At 41.8% G+C, this 21,171-nt stretch overlaps 2 protein-coding genes across 4 annotated transcripts; both read left to right on the forward strand.

The window, feature by feature from the left end:
- Positions 1-1,500: 1,500 nt before the first annotated feature.
- On the forward strand, positions 1,501-14,410 carry larp4aa (La ribonucleoprotein 4Aa). 2 transcript variants are annotated; one of them, XM_071476088.1, is made up of 17 exons: positions 1,793-2,063; positions 4,523-4,640; positions 4,986-5,144; positions 5,784-5,868; positions 5,990-6,126; positions 6,216-6,319; positions 6,420-6,530; positions 6,633-6,686; positions 6,785-6,994; positions 7,513-7,616; positions 8,245-8,286; positions 10,255-10,491; positions 10,618-10,672; positions 10,778-10,936; positions 11,049-11,188; positions 11,297-11,501; positions 11,833-14,410. In XM_071476088.1, the coding sequence occupies exons 1-17, from the start codon at positions 1,947-1,949 to the stop codon at positions 12,223-12,225; spliced, it is 2,430 nt and encodes an 809-aa protein (XP_071332189.1). In that variant the 5' UTR covers positions 1,793-1,946; the 3' UTR covers positions 12,226-14,410. The 2 variants fall into 2 exon arrangements, with proteins under 2 accessions (XP_071332190.1, XP_071332189.1); XM_071476089.1 differs by lacking the exon at positions 8,245-8,286 and having other exon boundaries at positions 1,501-2,063.
- A 1,107-nt stretch (positions 14,411-15,517) lies between these two features.
- asb8 (ankyrin repeat and SOCS box containing 8) lies at positions 15,518-21,171 on the forward strand. 2 transcript variants are annotated; one of them, XR_011690826.1, is made up of 5 exons: positions 15,518-15,748; positions 17,291-17,467; positions 17,560-17,664; positions 19,030-19,981; positions 20,033-21,171. XR_011690826.1 is itself a non-coding variant. In XM_071476091.1 (4 exons), exons 2-4 carry the CDS (start codon positions 17,339-17,341, stop codon positions 19,663-19,665), a joined length of 870 nt encoding a protein of 289 aa, XP_071332192.1. In that variant the 5' UTR covers positions 15,518-15,748; positions 17,291-17,338; the 3' UTR covers positions 19,666-21,171. The 2 variants fall into 2 exon arrangements, 1 of the variants encoding a protein (XP_071332192.1); XM_071476091.1 differs by having other exon boundaries at positions 19,030-21,171.

Raw genomic sequence — 21,171 nt, forward strand, 5'->3', positions numbered from 1 at the left:
ATTTAAACATATCTCTGTGTTGATAGTCAGTCATCCAGTGTCAAAGGTAAGTGGACTTACTGTGACTCAGCACATCAAACACATTGCAATGTCTGTGATTATACATGGAAATTTCAGTCACTGAATCATAATAATCTTCATTTATATGTTTACTTTATTATGAAAGGAACGTTAACCGTGAAGCCATTGTATCTACTATATTGATAATAAGGAATAATAAAATATAATAATATGGAATAATTTAAGACCCAATCTTTTTGTGTAAATTAAAGTGTTTTCAGTGGCTTATCGGCTCTTCTTGATTGCGGAGCAAAAAGTGATTACATCACAGCTCTCCCTTTCTTTTGATGGCACTCAAGTGGTCACAGACCATTCATCAAACTTCCTGGAATCACTTAACACCACTCATGATCATTACCACGGTAGCAGTGTGCTAAAAACTTTTTCTAATGTTACTTCTGAGCACACACAGAAAGACTGTGCTGAAATGTACTGCATTGTCAAAAAAGATTTAGGTACTTAGATGTTCAGCTTCTTTTCCGTCGTCAGTAACATCAGATTCATCAGTCCCAAATTCATTCTGCTGCACGACATCGACCCCCAACATACAAGAAAAACAAGGAGTCCTGCAACAGATGCTCTGGACTACACAGAGCCCTGAAGTCAACATCATGGCGTTAGTCTGGGATTACATGAAGAGACAGAAGACACTGAGACAGCCTAAATCCTCAGAAGAACTGTGGAAAGTTGTCCAACAACCTACCTGCCAAGTGCCCTGAAAAACTATGCAGATGTGTGTACCAAGAAGAACTGGCACTGTTTTAAAGGCGAAGGGGGAATCACACCAAATATTGATTTGATTTAGGTTTTCTTCTGTTTACTGCACTTGATTGACATACTCTCGCTTTACTTTTAGTGGCTAAAACTTTCCGTGTTGTATATATTAATATCCTAAATAAATGACACAACATAACAGAGGACTGGAGTATCTAAATCATTAAAATTTACTTTTTGAAGCCTAATAAAAAGGAGGATAATTTTAATATTTTAATCTGTTTCTTACAGTTTAATCGCACAAACATGGTTTAAAATCATGAAATAAAGTAAGGTTTGCTGTTTTTTGGTCTTTACATAGTCTTCTCCCAAACTTGTTTTGGATGTATAAGCCTAAATTTGGATGTCATCCTCGAGAAACAAATTAACATATTTGTGCATTTCATAGGCTGTCTTAAAATCCTCTTTGTATGATCCAGCATTAGAATAAAAGTCGACCTTTGTCATACTAAACACATCAACAAAACACAAGAACTAGATGTAGTTTCATAGTTAACACAGACTGGGGTAATCCGCAGCACGTAAATACTCTGGGATAAAGGCTGCACTTACAACTACAATTTACACCAAAAATCCTGCAGAAAACTACAGTGCGGGTCCGGAAAAGGAAAAGGAAATGGTTTCTGCAGAGGTCACTGAGAACTCGCGGTGGCAGCCGGGACGTCGGCGGACTGTGTGCCTGCGCTGAGGAGAGGTGCGTGTCCCCAGTGTCCGCTCCGGTCGCCCGGTTAGGAATGCGCCTCACGAACCCGGTGTGTGGTGTAATATTTGGTGAAACGCCAGCGGGGACTGTGGTGTGAGAAGAGTCATGGTTTGGCATCGCTTGTACCATTAGTGTCTCGGCGTGCAGGTTTGATTCATTGAGCTAGCTGTCGTTAGCCCGCTTCGTTGATTCATAGCACGCTAGGTCGCTAGCCTCCGCCTGTAGCGCACCTGCTAGCCGGTTAGCTAGCTAGTAGCTAGTCTGAGTGCGCTCTTGGCCGATCCAGTCCGACAGGAGAAGACCAGACTGACTGCTGAACACAGCCGGTGTCTCTGAAAGAGGAGGAGGTGGTGGTGGCAGGCGGGGGCCGGGAGAACGCGACGGGGTGGAAGTGAGTCAGGAGCGGCTGATGAGTTCAGACCAGAGCGGGGAGCCGCCGCTGCTGCAGGAGGAGGCTGATCCGGGACCGAAGACCGGTGGGAAGGACGAGGCTCCGCTGGGGAGCGAGGGAGGGTCAGGCGGCATGGTGAGTGAGGCCTTCTTTAGCTCCCGAGCTAACGCTAACTAGCTAAGCGACCGCTGCTCCGTGGAAACCTGTTAGCACAGACCGCCCCCCCTCAAGCGTAAGGAGGGATATTTATCAAGCAGCAGCTAAATTTAGCCCAAACAAGACATTATTTAAGGCACCAAGTTTCGGCATGGCTTTGACTTTGTGACTATTTGTGTGATCACTGTCTGTTAGCGTTTAATCGTAAGGTGATGTTGATTATCAAACAAACACGGGGCGTACGGCAGCCCTCGCAGGACTATTAAGTTGCAGGCAGGTGGTTTGACTCGCTCACCGTCAGCCGGATCTCCACTGCAGCTCCTCCAGATACATGGCTAACGCTAGCTTAGCTACTGTAACCAGCAAGCTCATTAAGTAGTTTGCTGAGTAATCATTAGCTTATAAGTTAAGTTATCACACAGCTGTAGACGGACGCCAGTGCCGTTTGGAGCGGACAAGTACCGCCTGAGTTATTTTTTTCAATTTCGTACGTGATGGATGCTTCAATTATTGGCCGAAGGATGACCGTTCATTCAGTCTGTTATCTGTTAGCTAATCGCGCTGCTAGCTAACCCAGCTAACGCGGTGACATGCGTTGCAAATACCTGGCCTGTGCGGCGCAGCGCAGTCAGCTGACATTACTTGGCTTGCAACGGCCTGTAACACAGAAGCATGCATTGTAACCATGCGTCAAGTTGCACGCCACATAAATGTCCGTGCTCATTTGAGTGATACCGAGGCCTAACCATCTGACACATCCATACATGTGTAACCGCTGAAGAGAGGTGTTTTCAGGGGTATTGTGACTGGCAGCTGTTCTTGTCAGGCCCAGTGCTTTTTCAGAACCAGGGAGTAGATCTATCAGCAGGTGGAGAGTGACAATGTCAAAAGGAGCTGGTAAATTTGGTGATACTGGCATTTCAGTGTTCGGTGTACAGGTGCCATCCATTCCTCTTTGGATAAAAGCACAATCCATCGTTGGTTCACATCAGTTTCTGTATGCCTTAATATGCAGTGTACGTGATCTATTCTTGGCCACAGATCTTTGCAGGGTCAGGATTTCTCCTGCCAGTGCACAGCCTCTTTGATATAGAGAGTCCATGCAAATCCTTGAATTAAACATAACACAAATTTAATATGTTGGCAAAGGTAAAAAAAAATAAATAAATAAAATACTGTCAGCATTATGTTAGTTTGTTGTTTTACAGACATTTTGGTTACACAAAGCCTGTTTAATCATTCTCCTCCTTGAGGTTAACAGGGTAATAGCTTCCTTTGTTAACAGGGCATCACGGGGGCCCTATGTGGGCACATTTCATTGTACTTCTCTGGTTTCCAATTATATGCCATGGAAGCCCAGTATTATGCAGGTGTTCCCGCCACCCTAACATTACGCCAGGTGATTTCATTCAGTCCCCCTACAACATAAGGTTAAAATAATTAGTGAAATCAGCAGGTGTAGTGATGGTTGGCTTTAACGGTCACGCTCTCAGTCCGCTAAGGGACATTAGTGGAGACCACAGTTTAATTCCTTGTTAAACTGTGTCTAGTTTTTGTGTGTATGTTGCTGCTCTTGTGATAGCGTACGTGCCATCGCACATGCGGAACGGATGTAATGTTTACCTTAAAAACAAAGGTAAAATTTGATCCAGGCAAACTCTCAGCACTTGAGGGAGATACATTTGCGTTTGATTCTGTTTATTAGCAATTTAGTAATTTCAAAATTAAATGGTTATGTTCTAATTTTATGGTGAGATTAATATACTTACCATGAAGCAACATGATGTCGTATTGTTTATTCATTTTCAGTCCAGTGTTGTAATTACACGAGGTTATGATGTTGCCCCTAGGTTTCTACCTTGATGACCATAGTTTTCCTAAAGCAATTGAATCTCAAATAATAGCTATTAGGTTTATTTAATTCTTTGAAGACGACTTCTTAATGCTCAGTAAATACTGGATATAAAAAGTAACTTAATGTGTTCATGTAGATAAATAAATGAGTGCTAGTGGTTTGACTGGATAATAACCAAACATACTGTCTGTGTACTGTAGTGTGTCATCAACAAATTAGTTTGAACTGCTCAGACTTTGCTCAAAATCCTCATTCATTCTGACAATAGCCTGTGAATGAGTAAGATGCCACACAGAGATGATATAACAAGACTGAGGTGAATCAGCGAGAATATTGAATACATGATCCTCAACGTAGTGTAGGTCTAAACTGTAGATGCTGCATAATAATCATATTCTGATTATTATCATATTCCGCAGTCTGATTTAGATAACTGACAGCTTTACATGCACAATATTATCTACATTATTCTTTGTCCCTGTGTATGTTTGAAATGTTTGATTGAGCAAAAATACAAACATAATTCTGCTTTTGATGTTGATATGAATTGCACTCTCCTGATCCTGCTGTTTCTTCTCTGAAGGTCACCTCTAAGGGCGCCGGTTTGAACCCAAATGCCAAGGTGTGGCAGGAGATGCCTGTGGCCCCCAGCGAGGCTGTTACCAACAGCCCTCATTGGCCCCCCCCAGACATGAGTGAGGGTGAGATACACTTCCTTCAGCTGAATTTAATATCCCTCAGAAAAGCCATAACTGATTTTAAAGTGTGAAAAATTAGTGTTTCTTTAGAAAAGTGGATATCATCACATCCATTTTTCCCATTCAACACCTGCTATAACAGTTATTCTCATGTTAAAAGTACATTTGGCAGATTCTTAGTTGCATGCTTTCCTTGACAGTATCTGCAAACATCTAAATTTTATTAATGTACGCACACAGTTTTATGGAAATGTGTGTTTGGATTTTTAAAACAGGCAAGATGAAGCAGGCCTCAAAATTGGGTTGTCTACTGTTGGTTCAGAATGAAACTCTTTACCTTGTGCGCAGGTTATTCTGAGCCTTCATCTGCTGGGTGCAAGCAGTACTCTGTGGGATTCACAGCTCTGGATGACAGCAGCTCCACAGCAACAGCTGAGATAGCAGTAAATGGAATGGACCCTCCAGAGTTGGGCTTTTCCCCCGCTGAGTCCACCACAGGGACCTCAGGTCAGTCACGCCACATCACATGCAGTCATCTCCACACACCAGCTGTGGCTGCAACTAAGGATTATTGTGTTATTTCAATACATGTGTTCATTTTGTGTAATCGAAAGTTTGAATGGAATAGAAAACTTAACATACACACTGAGTCAGAAAACTTTATGGTTTACTGTAATACCATGAACAGTGTGACTGACTGATCAGCTCAGCAGGTGATTTCACAGTCTTTGGCTGAAATGAATGGAGACCTGCAGACTGCTGGCTCTCCGTGCCACATGGTCCAACTTAACTTTCACAAACTTGCAGCAAGACAAACTTAGAAGGCACACAGTCTGTTTGGCCACACCTGACCTGAGCAGTTATTTGTATTTCATGTACCACATTCATACATAAACCCTGTTTCTGACCTTGGGGTAATCAACACACATTCAACCCTTGTTTGACCTGCTCAGGCTGGTTGTGAACTCACAAAAGACCATTTTTTCCAAAGGTCAAACACTAGACACACTGGTTCCTACACTACCCACAATGCAATTCAATTGCATCTTTCCTGTCTGATAAAGCCTTACATCGTTCACTCGTCTTGTATTGAAAACAATGAACCTTTCACTTTTATTACCACTGACATTTTGTTTTTGGGTCTAGGGGATTCAAAAGCTGAAGAGCAGCCAATCTCCTCCGAGAATCTACGAGAGTCTCTCAAGAAAGAGCTGGAGTTTTATTTCTCTAGGTAAGAGGAAAGCACTCAAAGAACCTTGATACAGTGGAATTTGAAAAGTGGACTTGTCATTTCCCAAGGCAAGGCTAATGTAATTAGATTTTTTTTTTTTTTTTTTTTTTTTTTTTTTAAGAGAGAACCTCTCGAAGGATTTGTACCTGATGTCCCAGATGGACAGTGACCAGTTTGTCCCCATTTGGACTATAGCCAGCATGGAAGGCATCAAGGTCCTCACCACTGACATGGACCTCATCCTGGATGTGTTAAGATGTAAGGGAAAAGTTCAGAATGGTGCACGTTAAAATGAGTTGCGTACATTTGTTCTGTGTCTAGATTAAAATACCATGAATTTCCCTCAGCCTCTCCTATGGTACAAGTGGACGAGAAGGGGGAGAAAGTACGTCCTAATCACAAGCGGTGCATTATCATCCTGAGGGAGGTCCCTGAAACCACACCTGTTGAGGTAAAGACAACTTGGCAATGAAAAGTGAATGTGTTTGGAATCATCCAATTGTTGTTAATGTTCTGGCTACGTATGAGACTTTTGTTTATCTAATTCACAGGAGGTGGAGTCACTCTTCAAAAATGACAACTGTCCAAAGGTGATAAGTGTTGAGTTTGCACACAACAACAACTGGTACATCACATTCCAATCAGACACGGACGCTCAACAGGTACTGCTGGTCAAATTTCACCTTTCAGGCACATTGTCTGGAGTGTTCACTTGAAAAGTTGCACCATGAATTGCCTTATGATTCTCTCTCGCGCTCCCCTAGGCCTACAAGTATTTGAGAGAGGAAGTAAAAACATTTCAGGGAAAACCCATCATGGTGAGTCAAATTAAAACTCCTTTGTCACTTTGGAAAGGCCTGTTTGTCAAGTTATTTTCATCATTTTAAACCTTTTCCTTCTTCTTTGCTGCTGACAGGCCAGGATAAAGGCCATAAACACATTCTTTGCGAAGAATGGCTACCGTAGCATGGACAGCAGCCTGTATGCTCAGCAGTCCCAGAGCCAGTCCCAGTACAGCTCTCCACTCTACATGCAGCATGTGTACCCCCAGCAGCAGTACCCAGTCTACGGCATCGTACCTCCCACCTGGACGCCTTCGCCCACACCGTATTTTGAAACTCCTCTGGTGAGACACACTGTACTTAACATGGTTACTTAGCTACACAAACCTACTCTGGAATCCACCTGTCGTGTTCCTCAGTTGAAAACCTTCCCTTGCAGTTGCAGTTGATTTTGTCTCTGTGCATAATCATAATTCAATGCATAAATCCGATGCCAGAAACTGACCCTTAAAAGCCACACGTTGTGCACCAGCAGTAGTTGAAGTCTCACCACACTAAAAAAAAAACAAAAAAAAAAACAAAAACACCTGCGGAACCACTTATTAGTCATTGCCGCCTTGTTTGTTGTGATGTCTGTAGGCAAGTACGTTGAGTGAATTCAAATGAGTCCTTCCCTCCTTGCAATTTGAATCGTCAGTAGACATAAAATTTTTCTAAAGCAGTTAAACATTCAGAGCAAACTTGCGGAGCAAATAACCCTGCAAACTCATTTTCACGTCTTTGTTGTAGCTTCTGATTAAATAACTGTACAGGTTGTTGCATAAAATAGGAGTTGTTAATACTGCTTTTTTTCTTTGTGCAGGCTCCGTTCCCCAACAGTAGCTTTGTGAATGGATTTGGCTCTGCTGGACACTACAAAACTGGCTCCAGTTCTCTTAACATCACCCGCCAATTCAACAGAAACCGGTAAGCAACAGCTGTAACCAGAGGCATTACGTTTTCAGGTTGTCCGTCAGTGCCATTCTCATGAACGTGATCTCCCAGTAACACCTTGAGGGAATTTCTTCAAATTTGGCACAAACGTTCATTTGGACTCAAGGATGAAGTGATTAGATCTTGGTGGTCAAAGGTCACTGTGGCCTCACATCCATCCCATTCTTGTGAACGTGATATATCGGGAATGCCTGTAGGGAATTTCATTACATCTGGCGCAAAGGTTCACTGACCTCACAAAACATATTTTTGGCGATAACCTAAGAATCCATATGCTAATTATGACAACATACACTTAATTCCTTTTTATTAAATTCCTTCACTTCATATAAGTCTGGAGAGATGTGGATGTAAACTGCAACTTGACTGGTTGGCAGAGGCACATTTATTAATTTGAGGTTTGTTTTTTTTTTTTTTTAGTTTGCACCAAAGGCTAAGTTTGCTAAACATTTTCTAATTAGAATGTTTTACCACTGGTGTCATTGTTTGCATGAAGTTAAACATTGAACATCAAATCTTCTGCAATAAAGTTTTGTTTAAAGATAATGTAACCACACCAGGGAACTGTTCTTCACTCCCTGTCTTCTTACTGTCCCCACAGTGTTCCCCTCTATTCAAGAAAGAATGTAATAAATGCCTTCAGGTACTACTATTATACTGTACGATAAGCTTCATCGCTACCCTCATCTCTTACCATACTGCAGCGGCAAATGACTAAATCCATAACGGGGCCCATGCCTTCTGCCAGTCGGACTTTATTAGCCATAATCATTTTCATCACTGTGATAAATGTTTGTTGCCAGGTAATGGACATCCTGGATTTGTCATGTCATTTGATAAATGTAGGCTTGCCTACTAAATGACAGCAGCTGCTGTCTGATTCTGGGCAATTGGCTTTCTCCAGTTATCATCACCTTGGCTTCAAAATATCCTCTTTGCTTTTCCATTATTACATGTAACAGTTTCTCTCCATTACAACTAACCATCTACTGGATTTGTTCTTTGTTTTTATTCCCTTGTTTTACTGCTGCTTTCCTTGTCAGTGATTGTATTACCATGTGCCGTGTGTTATATGCCATAACAAAGAATTGCTGACAGTTTGAAGCTGGGTCTGTGTCGGCTGTTAAGCTTTAATCAGTATGCTGTAAATCTTGTAAAAAAAAAAAAAAAAACAAACACAAAAAACAGCTTCACAAAGTATTATCTCAGTGAAGTCAGACCTGATGATGAGATCATGATGCGCATAGAGGGAAACCAGGGAGTGTGGTGACTGGCTTTGGTTCTCTTTCTCCTCTTTATCTTTTTCTTTTATTTCTCTCTCCTTCATTCCTCTCTCTCATTCCCTTCCAAAGTCAGGTGCTTCACTCCCATCCCAATGAGCGTTCAGATTATGAGATCTGAGGGTCAAAGACTCGTGAGAAGATCAATCTATGTCAATCACAATTTTTTGACAAACAGTATCTGTCTCAAAGTTTCGTTAGTGGTTGATTGAGATAGCTAGTCTAGGTCTGTCGTCAGTTCTACTCAACGAGTTTATGATTGGTTGCAGATTATCAAACATACAGTACAGTCTGTTGACATTATAGTCTTCACGACTGCAACCAATCATGAGCACAAATGTAGTCCAAAACCCCTGCATGTCTACACATTTACCCTCAGGACACAGCATGCTGTCTCATCCCTCCTGCAAACAACCAAGTTTTCAATTGGTGCCACCAGTGTTTCCTTTAAACTCATTTAGCTGTTTCATCTGTTTTCACCTAAAATTGTTGAGGAACCCCCAAAATATATATATGAAAGATTTTAAAAAATATAGCAATTTGATTTTTTTAATAGGCTTATTACAGTCTGTTCTGGTTCCCATAACCACAGTGATTACACAAGCTCCACTTAAAGGACCATACAGTGGTTTAACATGTCATAACCTAATAAACTGGTTTTGGAAAACTGTGGTAGCCGCTGAACAATTTCTATAGCATTAAGATATTAAGAGTGTTCACACATATATTATTGAAAAGCATTAGGAAAGTAACCTAAAACATAATGTCAACATTTTGTGTGTTGTTGATACTCAGTTGGCAATTTATTAAGTACATCAAGCCAAAACAAATGCAGTCTAATGCGATAAATCCTCCACTTGTGAAGGTTATAATTTTCATTTTGTGTTGAAAAGGTTTCAGAGATGTTTATTAAACCTTATGATCAGTTTAGAGGCTGTAGCCTTTTGTGCTGTTGAATTATAGGTGCGTCTGTTATTTTGTCCACGCCCATTTATATCAATGAAGGTAAACTACATCCTCCAGAATTATCATACATTTGAATCAATATCTCTGAAACAATTTAAATTAAAAAAAAAACTAAACATTAAAAAATGTCAGGTAGTTATGGAAAGTATATGCATTTTTTTTTAGTCAATGGGCTTACGTGTGAAACCCACCAGTATGGTCAGTGTAGCACCTCCTGAAGTTTTATTCTGAAGTTCTAGAGGCCTAAATTATCCCCACAAGCAAAAGGCTGCACAGGAAACACTGGTAGCTAATATGTGATACACTTTTTTTTCTTTTTCTAAATACTGGCATTGCTCATCGTCACTTGTTCCCCACTGCAACAGAAACCATGTGAAGCCCCAGGTGAGGACAAACGAGGTGACCCCAGCGTCCATAACTCCTGTCGCCTTGGAGAGTCTGACTGGGCTGCGCAGCCCGCAGCCTCCTGCTCCCGTTGCCGCCACCACCACCACTAACCCAGTCCAGACCGTCTCTGACCTGAGCATGGCGTTCTCACATCTCTCCTCCTCTTCCTCCTCTTTGGACCCAAGTGATGACAGTGGCGTGTCTGGACGTGGAAGGTAAACCTGTTTTTGTCAATTTTAGTTACTGTCTGATTTGTGGCTGCTGCTCATGTTCTTGATTTGATCAGTGGCACTTGACTGATGTGGAGTTGCTGTTGATGGATACATTTAATTGCGTTTCAGACGGAGCACAACCTACAGAGGAACACGGAGGAGGCGAGAAGACGAACGGATTGCGGTAAATAGCACTTTCATGTTGTCAGAAAATCCTTGTTGTATCTAAAGCATGAACCATCATGTGATCTTTCTGTTTGTTGTTTCCATTTCCAATTTCCTTGATCAGAGGCCTGTACCGCTAGCAGAGGTCAAGGTTTCTCCACCCAAGTTTGACTTGGCTGCTACCAATTTCCCACCTCTTCCTGGCTGCGTGGTCAGTACACAGGGAGAGCCAGTGCTAGAAAACCGAATGTCAGATGTTGTACGCGGTTTGTACAGAGACAAGGTAAGAGTCCCCAGAGTAATCTTTGGGGTATATTGCACTGTAAGAGAGGAGGACCTCAGAAGAGATGGAATGTACATGGCCTCTTGTTTTTCTTTTTTTCTTTTTTTTTTAGACAGAACAGGCCAATAAAGAAGCCACTGTGAGTCAAGGTTCAGGCCAAGCCTCAGTTACAGAGGAGGCTGTGGCTGTCTCGAGTCCTGCCCTGCCAGCAGCAAAATCTGCTACACAACCACTTGGACCCTCAACCCCTGGGTATGACTTTTAAGTAAAGTAACAATTTAATTCATGATATTTAAGACCCAGGTGCTTGTATTAAACTTAGAATATTAACTTGTATGTCTGCAACTGTTGTTCTGACAGCAACACTCGTCAAGAGAAGAGGGTTGAACGGGCAGAGATCCCAGCTCCAAAAGCCACCCCACGTGCACCTGTCCAGACTACTGTCAACGCCTCCCCCTCCACACAGCCTGTGCCTAGCTCCAGGCCTCAGCCCTCTCCTGCCTCCACGCCAGCGACACCAAGCACGCCGGCCCCTGCTACAGCCACTATTCCCACCCCTGCACAGGTGAGAATCTGGTTCTTTGCAATGATAGCAGACAAAATCTGAGCACAGTTGTCCTGATGATGAGATCTTTTGCGCATAGAGGGAAGTGAGGTAGTGGACTGACTGGCTGTGGGTCTCTCCCTCCTCTCTATCTGTCACTCTCCTTCAGTGTTTCTGTCTTTCTTCTTTTCCTCTCTGACCTTTCCCACCACAAGTTTGGAACGTTCACTCCCACCCCAATGAGCGTCAAGATTATGAGATCTGAGGGTTTCACCAGAGGAAAAATGAATGTAAAAATGGGATTGCGTGCTACATCTTTAAAAATTGTGCTCTTTTTCCTGTCTCGGTTCAGGAGCCGCGAAAGCTCAGCTATGCAGAGGTGTGCCAACGACCACCCAAGGACCCACCCCCTGCAGCCCCTGCTCCAGCTTCCTCCAGCACCGCGTCGGGTCAGCCACTGCGCGAGTTGCGCGTGAACAAGGCTGAGGAGCCGGGCTCCAGCAGCGGTCCTGGAGACAAGCATGAGAAAAGCCACGACAGGGAGGGGGGATGGGAATGCAAGGAAAGCCGGCCCCCACGTGAACGTGACTCTCAAGGCTACTATCGCAGCAATGGCCCCAGAGGCACTGGGGGCCTCAAGTTCCGGGACCAGAGGCGCCCGCCTCCGGCCCGACGCAGCTCCCCCCAGGGAGGCTACAGGCACACTGGCAAAGAGCAGAATATCCCACCAGTATCGCCAAAGTAAAAACTTGATATGAATAGAAAAAAGATGTATGAATATATACATGGATATATATAATTATATAAAAATGAATAACATAAAAGCAACAACATTATGGTAGCCACCTTCCCCCCTGGAACTTGTCCAATGAAAAGCTTTTAAAACAACAATAAGACCGGGACATCCAGGACTAATGGGCAAAATGACACCTGAAGAACTTTGACGAGTGATTTGAAAAGGAAACAAAAATCTTGTTTTGGCCTCCAGCGTTATGCTTAACAGAATTTAAGTGCGATTTATCTGGAGGCCATCTCATTTATGCTCTGCTAGGGAGAGGTGGGATGCTGGGCCGCGTTAATGGCCCTCTACCTTTTTTGATTTTAAAGAATAGATGTTGGCCTGCAAGAACAATATGCACTAAGAAGAAAAGAACATGCATATTTGTCATGTACATATACAAAGATATCACTAACACGCAATGAGACATCAGTTTTTTTTTTGTTTTGTTTTTTTCGTGTGCTTAGGGTTGCAAGTATGACTGAAGGGTTGACTGATGTCTGTGTATGCATTGATTGTTAAACAAAATGATTGAAGTGTTACAGCGTGCTGTCGCACTGTTGTAATGAAATGGATGACTTTTGATTTTTACATCAGAGATTAAGAATCATTGTCCTGAAACTGGACAGTGTGGTCTTCTAATGTATATTAATGAAATGTGTTCTATGGTGGTATTTTGATCCTGGTTCATGATTGGCTACAGATGTAACAGTCAGATATCAGAAACCGTCGATGTACGCCGCAGTCAGATGTGTGGTTTTGTTTGAAGCCGAAATCCACTTTGGGGTGCTCACTGGCCTGTTAGCCACGGTGAATCCGCTAGCCTGGTCCAAAGTTTTTCATGTTAAGTTTTATCTTTGCTATCTATCTGAAATGTTTTGGGTGTACCCACTCCAATGGATTCAGATTATTGTCATGTTGATAATCAGTCAGGTTCTCTGTTTACATGTTTGTTTGGGTAGTAGGGTGACGTATTTCATGAGGAAAAAAAAAAAAAACGAGTAGGTTAATGGTAAGATTTGACTGTTCAGTGCGCCTGATGGTTTAGGTGAGGTTTGGCTTTTCTACATCATCACAGGATATCCAGGTTAAGCTTATATCTGTGAATTGTTCTTAACAATGGCATAGTGTCAAAAAAAAGAAATAGACTGAGGAGTGCTGTTAGTTAAGGATGATAGCTACATAATTTTTGGCAGCCAAGTCGTGGGTATAAAGAGAATTGGAACATTTTTCACGTGCTATGTGCCAGCTGCCTACGATCATAGTCTGCTAGAATAAAGTTTTGATTTTTATTGACGAGGTCTGCTAAATAAGGTAGTCTTGGGGAAACTTTTGGCCCAGTGAAACTGGATTTTGAAGAAGCTGTAGCAGTGTAGTTGCCTATGCTATATTATAATAACCCTTCACTAGAAACGTGTGTGGGAGAATGTAATTGTTCTAGTTCTGAATTTACAGAGGGAGGCTTTTGACAGCAGGTATCCACCAGATTGTTTTGTGCTTTTAGGGTGAGTTTGCTTTTTTTTTTTTTTTCTTTTTTCTTTTTTCTTTGTTTTTTTTTTTTGTTCTTTTTTTAATTTTTAAAAAACAAACAGGTTGACTTAGAATTTGAAGTTTGACTCACTGTATGTATTGCTTTTTAAATTTATTTATTTTAATTCTGATGCGCAAGGCTTTTCTCCCAATCTTGGTAGGCTGGTTTCCCCAAAGTTGTGTGAAATCGCATTGGCAAAATAAAATCACGCATATGACATTTATATACTGTTCGAGATGTCAGCTGAAAGAAAATACTTGATGCATTGACTTTGGGTTTAGTAATGCAGTAAACGAGTAACCAATCACTGGGGCTGTTAATTCTTTTTCATTAATGAGTATGAGCAGCTAGTGATTTAGTATAATTAAATAAATGCACTAACTTGTTTTAAAAAGAATCTTACTCATCAGTAAGGTGAAATCATTTTAGAAGCATATGGTTGATGTTGACAGGCTTGCAAATACCTACAGGAATTGCTTCCCCCCTCCATATGTTTGGGTTATTTTCTGTTAATTTGGGTTGGGGTGGCAAAAGGAAATATAGTAATGGATCAACCAAGTGTTTGAGACACAATCCTAGAACTGTATGAAATGTCACCAAAAATAAATTATTTTGATTTGGCTTTCCAGCGTCACATTTCTTTCTGCTGTCTTGTGTTTTGTGCATAGACAAAAGTAATGTGGGTTGTAGTGTCAGGTTGGATTCCAATGATCTCATTTTGAATGTAATTTCTGCCTCTGGTCTGCAGCCATGTGTGAGATGTGTTTGTATTATGCACACAATACCAAAAGAGACCTACAAAAAATGAAAGTCAGTAATGGATGTAATAAAGCAAAAGTGTAGTTTTGGGGCTCAAATTTGACAGCAGCATTTGGGTGTGGTTGGGTTTCTTAAATGTTGGTGCAGGCCAGGCTCTGGTATCTTTTTATTACTCCTTACTGTGGCTGGTGAAAGGCTCACTGGGGACCTGCCAAATTACATATATATTATCAGTCGTTGCTATTTTATAATTTATTTTTTTCTATCAATTGACTAACATTAAAAATGCAAGAGATAAAAAAATAGCATCCGGGTCATGATACCTAATGACTAAAACTGCCAAAACCAGGATGCAAGTGGATAATGAAGGTCTAGATGTGAGGGTGTGTGTCCAAGTTGACACAAGTTCACAGGAATCATTTAGGTTATTTATCAAGGAAAAAACTAACATGTTTCCAGCTTTTTGCTTCTCAAATGTGAGGATTCGCTGCTATTTTATGTGCAATGTTTTCCTGTAAATATCATATCTTTTGGATTTTCGGTGATAAATCGATCAATCTGATGATGTTCACCTCATCAGACAAGCTGGCCTTTGTCGCTCTTTTCTGATGATATGTGATCCATTATATATATACACACACACACACACATATATATATATAATAATGGACTGATGAATCGGTAATTCTGAAAGATAATGAAAAGGTAATAATCGATCAAAGCTAATCGTCCGCTGTCCCAGACTACATATAAAACTATAACTTTGATTTGATCATATCGTTGGGCTCGGCTGTCCACCAGGGGCTGTCTCCGCCTGACCCGTGAGTCTTATGTTAATTTGTGAAGCCGCTTGTCCGCGGTGTGTGTCTGCTCTCTGTCCTTTACATGGACATGAGCTGAAGGCATTCGTGGTATGTCGTGGATGCCTGCGGTGCTGCCATTACGTTACATGCCTAAATTTGGAAAGTGAGTCCACTTGGCAAAGACACACCTTCCAGGCTGAGATCGTAAAAGCCAGAACCGACACAAAAGTTAGCGCTGTCCGAAGCGACGGTCGACCGGTTGGGTTTAGATACTGAGGGACGGGGGCTCGAGGAAGAGGGCGTGGAAACGCCGGTGACGTTGTCTGTTTATGTCAAACGGACTAGCAAACAGTCAACACGGCAGCCTGTCAGACCTTCAAACCGTGGACCGAAAACGGTACGTTATCCCATTAGCATCGGTCATTTATCGATGGTGGTTGCGAAGGGCATTTCAAGGAGTGCTCACAAGTATTTGATAATGGATGTCATTTGATTTTTTTTCGCCTACGAGTGTCGACTGTCCCTTGCAAATCCACGCTAACCTTAGCTCGCTATCTAGCTAGCTAGCTTGGTGCTAGCAGCTGGTGAAAATGTAGCAAGGGAGCATTTTTCTTTCTCCTAAACCAGCCTGTCAGCGTCTGCTTGTCGGCCAAGTAGCTCTTGTGATTTGTGTATTATTGTTAATCTGTTATTTTCAAAAAGCTGTCACTTGGTTTTAAATGTACATCATTGTCGCATACCGTGTTTGGTTTCTTTTGTCATCGAGTATGTTCTTTCCAAGCGAGCTAACATTAGCTGTCAGTGTCAGTCATATGTTTACGTTCGGTTGTTTACATGGCAGTCAGCTCTTGGGCGTCTTCATGTGAGTAGCAACAGCAGAACAACGTTAGCAATCCGGTCTCAGGTAAACAACAGTACAAACATGCACTGTCAAGATAGCATGGTCGGATCTTAGCGTCCTGACAGTATTTCATTAATCCAACATGATTATGATAACAGCACTGGAAAATCGTTCATTTGCTTCAATCTACTAAGCCATTATTCATGATTGTCATCATACACTAATGTATGCAATTTGGATCCTAACATCAACATGTACTCTCGAAATCACGATCCTTACCCACCTCATATTATGTGAATTTGAAACATAGGTATATTAGTAATAAAACTCTATCACACAATCAGATAATTCTGGACCCCGAATATTTAATATCACTTGTCACATCAAACCTGATTATATGCCAGTTATGTGTCAGATAGATAGATAGATAGATAGATAGATACTTTATTTATCCCCAAGGGGAAATTCAGATATCCAGCAGCTCATTATAGAGACAGACATTCCTCCAGTCATAACCACAAAAAACTAAATAAATAGAGTAATAAAATAAAGTAAAAAAGGCACAGTCCATCTAGGTTGCAAGGGGGGGGGGGGGGGGGGGGGGGGGGGGCGGCGGCGGCGGCGGCGGCTGGTGTCACAGAGGGCGTTAAAGAGTCTAATTGCAGGGGGGACAAAGGACCTCTTGAACCGCTCAGATCTGCAGTGCAGTGAAATTAGCTGCCTGCCAGTGCTGCTCCTCTGCCCAGCCAGGAGGCTGTGGAGAGGGTGTCTACTGTAAAGTTATTCTTACATTCTTACATATTTTTACATTCTTACAAAAGGATTTCCATGTGCATATTTATATCTACATTTGGGAAAGTCATTAACTTTGCAACTTTGCTATTCTGTGTAAAGCAACCTGTAATAACGAAACAGTCGGGTTACAACCCCCACCCCCCACCCCCCCACCCCACTATCTAAGAAGAGGTCTAACTACCAAAAGTAATTAAAAACATTGGAGGTGCATTTCTGTGATTCATTTTATTCTGGTCATTTTTTCTTAATGCTGAGGAATCTCCATTGTGTCCCACACTTCTCATATTCCACCTTGTATTTCAGTGTGCTGTAGTGTCACCCCTGCCTGGGTGCCATGGTCCTCTGTTACACATGAGCTCTACTATGTGGTACATCATGCAAAGCATTCAAAGTAAATACTCCTTGTCTGAGCGGCTCATCCGCACCATCGCAGCCATCCGCTCATTCCCACATGACAATGTGGAGGATCTCATTCGTAAGGTAAGCACCTGCTCATCTCTTCATTTGACTTTACATAAATAAAATCTCCCAGTGTCAACGGTTTTATTGACATCATTTTCCCCATGTCTAAGGGAGCTGATGTGAACCGGATGCATGGCACACTTAAGCCCCTGCACTGTGCATGTATGGTCGCTGATGCTGACTGCGTGGAGCTGCTGTTGGAGAAGGGGGCAGAGGTACGTCACAGATGACTCCTATATACACGGAAGCATAAGATTTTAGATTAATCTTCTACGTTCCAGACAGCTGCTGTGCGATATGAAAATCTACATGCAGCGAGTTGAACCTTGCTTATGATACTTCAGGTGATCCATCACACTGACAATAATGCCCAGTTTTATTTTTGCCAAGGATATGTTGTCTTTGTTAGGCAATTCAGGTGTGAGCAAGAGCAGTCTTTAAAATTTTTCCTGTGGGTGTGGTCAAGATGAAATCTGAAATGGAGTAGTGGGTTGCCAAAAAATTGATGCAAATGCTGTGTTGTTTGAAAATCAAACATGGAATTTAATTTTTGAGATAATGACACTTCAAAACAGTTTTTGTATGTCATGGTTGCTGTTACAACACCCAATTCTCAAGTGTTAGATGTGTTAGATGAAAAACAGTCCTTGTTCATAACCTACGTCACAATGCAAGTGCAACTTTGATAAAAGTAAAGCTGAGCATGATGTTTGCTAAAGGAATCATCCGTCTCTGCATGTCGAGTGTCATACTGTGCTGTCATGGCACAAAACCAGTGGCTGTCTGAAAGGTAGGACATCACACTCATTCATCTTAATAATGCTAGCGATGGTTAATGCTGATAGCTGGCAGTAATAAAAACTGTGTTTCGTAGTTATTGGGTGAAAATGTGCAAAACCACCAGTATAGTTCTTTTTATGGTCAGTTCAACCAAATTAGAAAAACAGTTCTCAATTACCACTGATGAAATACAGCCTTACAGATAGATCTGGTTAAACCCGTCAAGAATTAGAGATATCCATCTTTCAGATTTCCACCTATTCTCAAATAGCAAGGACGTGAGTGGAATGTAGTGTGAGATACTCGCAGTGTGAAAAATTAAGTAAAAATTCAAATTAAAAAATAACATATCTTTCCAGAAACAGTGTCCCTGTTTCTTAAGATAATCACAGTGAACAGTTTTAATGGGGATTATATCTTTGGTAGAAAATAGGTCTTTGTAATTTGGGTCAACCAACTGAGAGGGCTCATGGCAATGCAATGATCAGCTCAATGATCAACGTAAGCAACACTAACGTTTTGGAATTTCTGACCTTGAAACTGGCTTTGCCAGTTTGTGTGGTATCTTGGTGCCCAGTAACCACACACTCAGCTCTATATACCACTTCACCCAGCCCTTTGCACTTTGTGCTGTTGCACATACAATATATGAACTAGAATAAGAAGTGTTCTTGGGGATGCTCAAACAGTCTGTAAGCGAAAGACCTCCCACTTTGCAGTAATCATTGTATTTGTACAGTTACAAAGTGTTGTTAACACTTTAGCTTATGGCCGCTTAATATATTGACTTTAATTAACAGGTGAATGCTTTGGATGGATACAACCGCACAGCACTGCACTATGCAGCAGAGAAGGATGAGAGCTGCGTGGAGCTGCTGTTGGAGTATGGGGCCCAGCCAAATGCCCTGGATGGCAATAAGGACACTCCACTTCACTGGGCCGCCTTCAAAGATAACCCAGAGTGTGTGAGGGCCTTGCTAGAGAGTGGGGCCTGTCCCAATGCCCGGGACTACAATAATGACACTCCTTTGAGTTGGGCAGCAATGAAAGGCAACCTGGAGAGTGTCAAAGTGCTATTAGACTACGGCGCCCAGGTCCATGTGACCAACCTTAAGGGCCAGACCCCTATCTCTCGACTGGTGGCTCTGTTGGCCCGGGGCCTGGGCACTGAACAGGAGGAGGAGTGCCTTGAGCTGCTGTGCCGCGCAGCAGGGCGGTTTGAGATCCGACGGGCTGACGGCACCCTTCCCAGGGAGCTGAATAAAGATCCCCAGCTGCTGGCGAGGCTGACCAACATGGTGGCTCAGGCTCCCACGCTGCGCGCTCTGGCACGCTGTGCTGTCCGGCAGAGTCTCGGAGTGCAGTTCCTTCCCACTGCTGTAAAAGAGCTTCCTTTACCAGAGACTATCAAAGACTATCTACTGCTGAGAGACTGAGGTGATGAAACCACTGGCTGCTCATTACAGCTCATCACACTGCATGTATTGGCAAGGAAGTGTCTCCAGTGAGTTGTAGGATAGTGTCTGTCAGTGGCCCTCACTTATTAAACCCTCTTGCAAATCAATACAGATTCATGCACCAGGAGGGCTGAACAGAACTCACCTTGTTTCTGTTTTAAATTATGTAGTTCACAACTTCTAAATGAGCAGTTATTTAAGTACAGATTGATAAATTTGATCAGTTTCAGCTGTAGGAGCAAACTTCCACCAGTGCATTGTCTTCATGTTTTTACTCCTGGCTTGTTAAAAGGAAGTCTTGGTGCAACAAAATTTTCTCACCCCACTTTGTATGAAGTACAGAAAGAAACTATAACATCAGGTTTATTCCTATGATTTTGGGCTTCATCATAGGACTTCATCTATATGAAGCTAAATGCATCCCATTGTTCAGCCTTTCTCTGTATGTTTACAGAGACTGAGTTCATCTTTGTAAGCTTATTTATTTTGTGTGCAAAATTCACAACGAGTATTGAATATTAAATTTTATAACCTAAATATCAAAAAAACTAATATGCTCTAATAGTTTGTCACAGATGATGAGGAAAATCTAGTCAAATATCGAGGTTGGTGGTAAAATGAGGATGTGCTCATTGGAAGATTAGGTTTAAAGATTAGATTCAGATTTCAGAACTTAAATTTATGAATGAGGGCTAGTGAGGAATAATGCAATCTGCCCAGAGGATGCCATTCCTGAAGTAGTGGTCAGGAGCGAGTGTCAAGTAGTTTTTTACGACAGTTGGAGTGGCCATCTTTCTCTGAGTGACATCCCAGTGAACTCACAGTGAAGTCCTTTTACCACTATACAATTTAACCCAACTGCATTTTGATGAGGGGAAAAAATTAAACACACTTTGACCAGAACAGAAAATAATAGTTTTATTTTTCACGTAGAGGCAACAAAGTTTCAGAATGTCATTGGATTCACAGATCGGTTTCACAAAATGTGGCAGGCACATTTATCCTGCCATCAATTTCATCACTGATAAAAGTGACATCAACATGCCTGCTATGATGTGTGATTTAGTATTTATTCGTGCTATGTTTTAATGAAGGCTGCAGTTGCAGTTGCCAAGGAGGAATAAAATGTTTTTTTTGTTGGTTTTCTTTTTTTTTTTTTTTATGATGTGTGTTTCCAGTCTTAACTTGCATTAGTTTGAGTTTTCAAGGGTGCTCACTGGTCCAACATTTTGCTGCATATGTTAAAAGATTATTTTAAATTAAGTGTTTAAATGTTAGAACCATGAAAAGGCATGATTACTAAGTTTTTGTCCTTGCTTGCAGAATGTACTTAAGTTTGTTATGGTATTTGTCTAAACTCTTACCATTTTGTTTGCTTGTTCTGGAGATCTGTAAAAATGAACCCCTTAGATCATGTCTTGTGTTCACCTGCAAAAGTGCTTTTTTCTTTGTCAACCTAATGAAAGTAAATGCCTTTATATTCCA

This window comes from Trachinotus anak, unplaced genomic scaffold (assembly GCF_046630095.1).
Source record: "Trachinotus anak isolate AG129_WGS33_773 ecotype Australia unplaced genomic scaffold, CSIRO_AGI_Tana_v1 ptg000004l, whole genome shotgun sequence".
NCBI lineage: Eukaryota > Metazoa > Chordata > Actinopteri > Carangiformes > Carangidae > Trachinotus > Trachinotus anak.